The sequence below is a fragment of the Frankliniella occidentalis genome, unplaced genomic scaffold, assembly GCF_000697945.3.
Source record: "Frankliniella occidentalis isolate FOCC.00 unplaced genomic scaffold, Focc_3.1 Scaffold22, whole genome shotgun sequence".
NCBI classification, from domain to species: domain Eukaryota; kingdom Metazoa; phylum Arthropoda; class Insecta; order Thysanoptera; family Thripidae; genus Frankliniella; species Frankliniella occidentalis.
Genome location: NW_026267152.1, coordinates 2,613,267 through 2,621,318, shown reverse-complemented (window position 1 = coordinate 2,621,318; position 8,052 = coordinate 2,613,267). Strand labels below are relative to the sequence as shown.

Sequence of the window (8,052 nt, the reverse complement as noted above, 5' to 3'; positions counted from 1 at the left end):
TAATGTATTTGTCTGGAAAATATATACTAGGCGCCTGAGCTATACCAGGAAGAAAGCAGTAAAATTTAATAGATTTTCCATGCATTTATTTGTTAAAATTTGTGTTCTTGCACCATATGAAATATTCCCTCTAATACATACAAAGCAAAATATATATGTATTTATGGATACTGTAGACAACAGGAATTCTTTATCCCAAATCATTTAAAATAGAATGTACATTTTACCATGTTGACATACTTGTGCTCCCCCAGAGGATGTAAAGTATAACAAGAAAAACATAAGAACAAGACTGAAAAACACATAAACTTGCTGCAAGCAAAGGTCACATCCCGATGAAACAAACCTCTTTCACAATTAATTTTTAGATTACAGCATTGAATACTAAGTAGAATTCTAGGATTCTACCAGAAATTAAATATTTTATTCAACGAAAGTTGTGGCAGCTGGTAATATTCCTGCACTTAATCTGATAAATAATTCAAACATAATCAAATAATGCAGTATGTGTCTTTCCCAGATAAAAATAAAGTTTTTCTAGTCTGTCATTATTATCACAGGTCCTGTGCATCCAATGATATGTTCCAGAGAAGTCACAAAATAGACGTCTTTTAATCAAAAAAGTTGTAAAGAGTTGTAAAGAAGAATATAATATTATGGATGACTATTTCCTCTACCTCTGGATGTAAGTAAGTGTGAAGTTTGCCAATTTGCCCATAAAGTAACAACAATCATTTTGGAAGACTGCAGAAAACAATAATAGGAATACATTTTGGATGAAAAGCTATAAGATGGGTAGTGTGATTCTATTCTACAAAGCAGTGAAAATTTTGATAACAGGAAAGTGAGAATGACAAAAAGTCAAAGAGGAAATACATGAGAATAACAAGATATTGTACCTAGAATACTCAAATTTCTTGCGACCTAGAAACTTTTATCACAGAAATTGATTTTGTCACTCTTCGACTTAACTTTACTGCATGCTGTTAAACTGGAATGTACACACAGTTTTCCTTCTTAATTTTAAAACAGCAAAGAACACGCAAAATATTACACAAGTATAAAAATTAATTGTCGCCTGTGGATGACGACAAAACAAGTCATAATTTCTCTTCTATCTAAGTAATTTAAAAAGTTGATCTCCTACTAAGCTATTTTTAGTTGAGAAAATAACCTACACATTGACATTTCTTAATAAGTTAGTGTGTACTTTTTACGTTCCAGCGCTGAGGATGCATCGTCCAATTCCATCAGACAGGGGATTCTTTCTCCCGAAAGCTCGGACAAGGCCGTTGGCTATTTTCTGCAACCTTAGGGGTGCGTCTCCGTGGTGGCGGTGGTGGTGGTGGACCTCGTCGGTCCAAGAAGAGTCTTGGATCTCCTCCATTCCCTGATGTGGAATCCCTGGTCGACGCCAACCGAAAGCCAACGCGCTCGGACTGCTCCATGCTCGACCCAGAGCTGCGTCGCCGCTCCCCAGCGTTTGCTACTTCCTCGATGTGTGCCTCCCTGGAACTCCGTCTGCTCCACGATGACGGGGCTGATGGCCAAGATGCCTCGTCTTCGAAATTGATAGAGGCTCTTGACACTTGGCTCAGGCCCGCACTTGCCCACGTGGCGGACTCGGATCCGAAAGACATGCCAGAACTCCTGTTAGAGTGCTTTCGCTCGAGTGAGTCGCTGGACAGTGAGTGGGCCACGGAGTAAGCCTCGGAGTGGAGTTCAGAGTGGATGTCCGAGACGGCCTCAGAGTGGATGCTCGCCTCTGTGGGTCCGCTGCCAGTGGCGCTGGGCGAGGACTCGGAGGCGGGGCTACGGACAGGGAAGGCCCCCTCATCGCGCGAAGCGGAGCCTACGCGGTTGATGTCGAAGCAGGCTCCGGCGTGGCGCAGGCTACGAAGGCCTTGCTCCTCGACGCTCACGCCTTGAGTCACGTTGAGCCCAGACGTGACGGACACGCTCTGATCTCGCGGCGGCATTTGGCGCTCTCGGCGAGGCCCCTTGCTGCTGCTGGCCCTCGTCAGCGCTGGAGGCGCGGGGAGGCACCCCGTCGACTGCTGCGGTCCGCAATTCACGGCCTCGGTCACTTCTTCGACGTCCACCTCCACCACGACCTCAGCCCACTGCTCGGCGTCCTGCCCTGCAAGACTGCTGATGTCCGAGCCGAGCGAGTCGCTGTGCTCGCGCAAAGGCGGAGGTGCTGCCACCACCGACGGAATCTTTGTCGGAGTCTTTTTGGGACTGCCGAAAGCAATGCCGTGCCGCAGGTGGAGATCCGAGAAGCTATCTGGATCTTGACTGACCAAGCTGCTGAGGTCTGAGCCGACCGAGAAGCTGCCGAGACCACGAGTCTTGCGGGGCGAGCTGTGGACCGAGGACTGGCCCGGGACCGTTGACGGTGGGTGGACGAGGCAGCCCACGCTGATGGCACTCTGCGCGGCGGCCCCCGCCAGGCCACGCGCCAGCGCTCCCGGAAACACACTCTCCTCCGTGGAACTCGCTTCGCTCACGCTGGACGAGTCGGGCCAATCGTGCTGCTGGGGGATGGTGACGACTACGTGCTGGGCCTGATCTAGCTTCGATGGTACGCTTCGGCGGAGGACCTCGTGCACCGCAGCGCCATCTGCTATCACCTCCCCGACAAAGGCCGAGGCAGGTCGATCCCGACGCTTGACTGTGATCCTTGCACGTCGGCGCGACACGCTCAGGTCCGTGGCCTCGTCCTCGGCCTCCCCGCCGTCCTCCCCGCTGGACACAAAGGACATGGTGTCCGCCCCGTCGGCGCCCTGGAGGGCGACGTATTCGAACAAAGAAGTGTCCGGGACAGACTGAGGTGAGCGAGAGGCTGTGTTGGTGCCGCTGTTGTCAACTGAGGCCGTGCGACTGTTGCCGCGCAGCTTGGTGCTGATAGCTGTGGCAGACATGGAGTGGCGCGGTTGTGCACCGAGACCGGCGGGCGACGTCACCACCTGGTCCACATCAGTCACTGTTCGAGGCCGAGGCCGCGGCCGGGAGCGAGCTGTCTGGTTAGCTGACTTCTTCTCTGTCTTCTTGTCTTGCAAAGTGTCGGTCGTCTCGGCGTCCGGCACCGGCGACCTGGACGGGGTAGATGCCGACAGGTTGGAGGACGGCGCGGGTGACAGCAGGTCCTTGAGAACGGACGGCCCCGCCATCGCCTCTTGTGCCGCCCTGGCCAGCTCACTGCTCGAGGGCGCGGCGATCAGCAGCGAGGGCATGAGTGCGCCCAGCTCAGACGTGAGGTCCAGCACCATGCCACCGAACGGAGGCGGCTGCTCCTCCTCATCCGTGTGGTTTGCGGCTACCTGCAACACGAATAAGCGGTGAGAAGCAGAAGCGTCGGGACACGAAGACATGAACAAAGCGGCACACTGCACACTGGCGCGCGCTCCTGCTGCGCTCTATCTTACCCTCAGGATGGTGTCAGAGTCCTGCAGGGCCTGCTTAGCCAAGTACCGTTCGCGCTTGATCTTCAGCTCAAGGCTCTCGGGTATGTCTGGCACCAGGACGTCGATCAAGCGGCAGATTCCAAAGACGACGTGCTGCAGGTCACATGCCACAATCAGTCACGTGTGGACGTTCCCGTTCCTATTGGTACTCCATCTACACCAAGCTTACCTCGAAGATGATGACGAAGGCAAACCTGACGGCCAGAAGACGCCAGAAGAAAGGCGTGTGCTTGCCGGTGGGGTCACGCATGCCCCGGTAGCGACACTGCTGCGACAGAGTGCCCTCAGGCGAATAGGACAGCGTGAAGTTGACGTACCCGTCCAGGTTCCAGTGATATTCGTACTGGTACAGAAGCTTGGGCAGGAACTCGGATGTAAACGCGATGAGGAAGCCCTGGTGGCAAAGACAGCTCTCTCATTTAGTGGCCTAGTCACGGTCTAGTTGAGCGCCTGCAGACGGTAGGGTAGGCAAACCCGCAACGCACGCGTGCGTGCGACTCTCAGGCGTGGCCTACCTCACAGGCGCCAAGCGCGAAGACACCAAGCTACTCACATTGCTGATCACGGCGAGGTGCGCGAGCATGTGGAGGATCTTGAACCAGATGCCGATGTTCTCCGCGCGCTCCGCCACGGGGCGCCTCGTCTCACAGACCAGCTTGTGCGCATCAAGGCGGATCTCCACCCAGTTGTTGAGCAGGGCGAACAGCGGAGCAAGAGGGAAGGCCGCCACGAAAATCGTGATGAAGCCAAATTGCAGAACTGAGGGAAAAGAGGCATGAAGCCTAGAGGTCAAGTCAGGGTCAAACAAAATTGTCTTAGGTCGAAAGAAACCTACCCATCTCGAGGTACTCCTGGAAGAGGCCTTCGCTGTCGATGAGCTGGTAGTCCTCCTCCCAACGGGTCTTGTCGCGCTTGCGAGGCAGTTTCACTTGCTTCTTCTGCCACCACGCCTTGAGCTTGGGGACGAGCAGCTCTTGGGCGTTGTTGATCATTTGCTTGCCGATCATGATGACGGCCAGCTGCTGGGCCAGCTCGATCAGGCAGCCGCCAGCACTGCACTACAAAAGTCAAGACACCCGATGGGCTTCACTTTTCGTCTGCCCAACTGTTGATACAACAATAACAAAACTCTAAGTGAACTTACGTCTTCATTTCTCAGTCGTAAAATCAGAGTGTAGTTCCCTGGGTATCCAACGAATCGGCCCTTGAAAAATGCGATGTAGAATATGGACGAGTAAAAATTGACAAATTGGAAGATGAATACTTTGAAGGTGAGGTTGTCGTCGAACTCTGTTTGTGTTCGGTGCATTTCTGAAGGATAAATGGAGATTGTTTTAGTAGAAGTAGATGATCTTGCGGGCAATTGACAAGTCATGAGCCTTACCCCAGGAGGTGAGTCTGAACGCCAACTTCTCGTACACCCTGCTCATGGCCATGATGAGGACCAAGTTCACCACGGCACCTGTCAAGTTAGCAATGCTCTGAGCCTGAGAGCGGAAGGTGGCGTTCTGGAAGAGTGGGATTGACACCAGGACACGGTAGATGATCACAGCCACGATGAAGATGATTACCAGCGACATCTGTAGACGGGTTTCACATGTATCGCAGGTCGCAGGACGCCATTACACAAGTGTGTCCCCATTATCACCGACAGTCAGCGCCGGGTCAGCACACACTCACCATTAGGAATATGATGCCGATGCCGGCGGCGACCCTCTTGGTGCGCAGAGAGGCGGGGAAGGACGGCTCCCGGACCCCGGTCACCGGGTTGCGCTCGAGAAATGGCGCCCGGGCCGCAAATTCGGGCCGCGGCCGCTCTTCCTCCTCCTGGAAGCCCGTGCAGTCCCAGTGGTGGGCCAGCGAGGCACACTTGCGCTTCCAGTACTCCAGGAATGTCACGGCTAGAATTGCAGCGTTTTACTAGAGAACTTCTAATTTCCTATAGTACATTGTGATTTTTTCCATTCCGACCCCCATTCACTCACCCCAGAGCGAGATGAAGATGGCGTAAAACACCGTGCCCGGGTGGTCGAACAGGTACGCAAGACGCGCGTAGCCACACACGTCGCTCAGGTCCCAGTACTTGCAGCCGATGTTTTCGTCGCACAACGGACACATCTTGAACGAGCCGCCCGAGTGGCACACCTGGTTGGCCAGCGGGTTGTCGTTGATGGTGAACAGGCCATACATGAAGACGAGCACCCCTACCAGCGCCGCGGGCAGCAGCCAGCCCGTGTAGAACCCTGAGGGCAGAGCAGAGGGTGAGCCGGGAGCAGCGACCAGCGCGAGCGCCACACGGGGAAAGAAAGGTAGCTAAATTAGCTAATGCATTCGCTAATATGGCCTTGCATCACAATAAGAGCCTGCTTAGCTATTCTTAGCTAACATATCAGCTTTCACACTCTCATTTCCTTACGGACTCGCTTACGGATAATTTTGTGCAAGCGTAATATGGATCAAATTTATCTGTAATACGGATGAAATGGTTCGTAATATGGATGATTTTATCCGTATTATCAACAATGCTAGGTTCGTCACTTATGGAGAAATGAATATTTTTTCTCCGTAACTTACGAACCAAGCTGTGTTGATAATACGGATAAAATTGTCCATATTACGGTTGTTTTCATCCGTATTACAGATAAAATGTGATCCACAATACGGTTGCACAAAATTATCCGTAAGCGAGTCCGTAAGGAAATGAGAGTGCATAGCTATAGTTGTTTTATTTTATAAACAAACTGTTCTGGTAATTTTTTTAGCTCTCTTAGCTAATAATTAGCTGGGCGAGGAATATTAATTCTAATCCAAGGCCATATTCGCGAATACATTGGCTAATTTAACTAATTCTTTTATTTAACGTGCAGAAACGCACCGAAGAATAGTACTTCACCCCAAAAAATGAATGTACACCCTTCAAAAGATGAGGAAAAAATCAGAAAGATTTACGGAAACACAGAAAAATTAGTGTACGATCGGATTTATAGTGAAGTACCCCTAGGGCCGCACAGTCGGAAGGTACTTACCCAGCCAGGCGAAGTAGATGGCAATCTTCTCCCCGAAGTAGTCTCGGATGTGATCCAGCGGCTGGTACCGGTACCACTCGCCCCAGCGTGCCCAGTACTCGTACAGCACCTGGCGGGGGTTCATCGTGCAGGGTCCAGGGCCGCCGGGAGAGGCACTCGGGTCACGGTACGGCCCCTGCAGCAGCGAGTAGAATAGAATACAATATTGCTTTATTAGGGTACTCTTTTAAGAGGACTTGTAAGTCCCGATTAACAAAAGGGCACCCGCTCCCTTAGTAGAGAGAGTAGAGAGAGGGGGGAGGTGAGCTGGGCGCTGCGTGCGTGTGCTCGGAAGGGTCGACAGCTCAGCTTTTTTAAAAAGTGTATACAGGAGTAAAGTCGGAGTACTCGGAGTACAGCCAGTACGCGGAGTACATTCGGAGTACGTCAAGCTTTGTAACACGAGGAGGACGCGCGTTGTCGACCCCTCCGTCGCCCCTCCGGCTCCGGCTATCGGTGCTCAGATCAACACATCCTGCCAGCCGTCCTGGCTGACACACGGCAACACGGTCGCAGGCACGTCTCATGCAACATTTAGCGAAAGTGACATCGTGTCATCCCCCAACGGTGCCGTAACATTGCCAAACTGATTGACAAACGTTCGTTAGCAATAGATGAGCCTCCCTCAAAATATGGTGTGTGGATGGCGCGACTTAAACTCTACCACGTATTTTTAAAGTTGATATAAAAGCACATGGTTGACATAAAGCACATGGTTGATATAAAAGCACACGGCTGACCGGGTTCCTGAAACTGTTGGATTGCAACACTTCTTCTACAAGTGTCACAATCCCACAAAACTGCATGACGACGTTTGCCGATGTTTGCACCCCCTCTACAACTTGGGCAGGAGAGAGAGAGAGAGAGAGAGAGAGAGAGAGAGAGAGAGAGAGAGAGAGAGAGAGAGAGTATACGTACGTCGTGCAGAGAAAATGCGGTGGAGAAGACCCCTTCCTCGACTAATCGGTCAATTCCGACTTCCCCCTTCTTCTTCTTCCCGAACATGGCAGTGGATAGGATCTCATACAGCACGCGGGAGCGCTGTACGCTTGAGAAGTACGTCTGCTGGTTGTCGCTGCCTAGAAATCTGACGAAAGAGATAGAGAGACAGACGAAAGAGTTAGTTCGTGAATGAGTTATTCAAGTGGTCACAAGCTGGTAGGGGGGGAAAGGAGGGGGGGGGCGAAACCACCCCTCGATATTTCCACGATTCTGTCTCATCTCGTAATAGATCTCGGGTTTAGCAGCCTGACCTTGTTCCGCCCTTTCAAGTTGTCCACCACCGCCCGGGCTGTACTTGCCACTTTTACGAGTCCTTTTCTAGGCCTCGCCAAACACTCAACGAGGCAAAAGGGAACTGGTATTCATGTAGGTTTGAGCTTTGGAGAGAAAAGAGGAGAGAGGAGAGAGCAGAGAGCAGAGAGCAGAGAGGAGAAAGGAGAGAGGAGAGAGGAGAGAAGAGAGAAGAGAGAAGAGAGAAGAGAGAAGAGAGAAGAGAGAAGAGAGAAGAGAGAAGAGAG

At 51.7% G+C, this 8,052-nt stretch overlaps 1 protein-coding gene across 2 annotated transcripts in view; it reads right to left on the bottom strand.

Annotated features, from left to right (window-relative positions):
- Window positions 1-46: 46 nt before the first annotated feature.
- The window catches only part of LOC113217697 (anoctamin-7-like), a 42,381-nt gene continuing 34,375 nt past the window's right edge, over window positions 47-8,052 (bottom strand). For both annotated transcript variants that reach the window (XM_052264901.1, XM_052264902.1), the window contains 11 exons: window positions 7,451-7,619; window positions 6,494-6,668; window positions 5,453-5,710; window positions 5,148-5,368; window positions 4,852-5,047; window positions 4,612-4,778; window positions 4,303-4,525; window positions 4,021-4,226; window positions 3,637-3,861; window positions 3,429-3,560; window positions 47-3,323 (listed from right to left, as the gene is read on the bottom strand). In XM_052264901.1, the coding sequence (XP_052120861.1) occupies window positions 1,251-3,323; window positions 3,429-3,560; window positions 3,637-3,861; window positions 4,021-4,226; window positions 4,303-4,525; window positions 4,612-4,778; window positions 4,852-5,047; window positions 5,148-5,368; window positions 5,453-5,710; window positions 6,494-6,668; window positions 7,451-7,619 (4,045 nt within the window). In that variant the 3' untranslated portion in view covers window positions 47-1,250. The remainder of the gene's footprint in view (window positions 3,324-3,428; window positions 3,561-3,636; window positions 3,862-4,020; window positions 4,227-4,302; window positions 4,526-4,611; window positions 4,779-4,851; window positions 5,048-5,147; window positions 5,369-5,452; window positions 5,711-6,493; window positions 6,669-7,450; window positions 7,620-8,052) is intronic.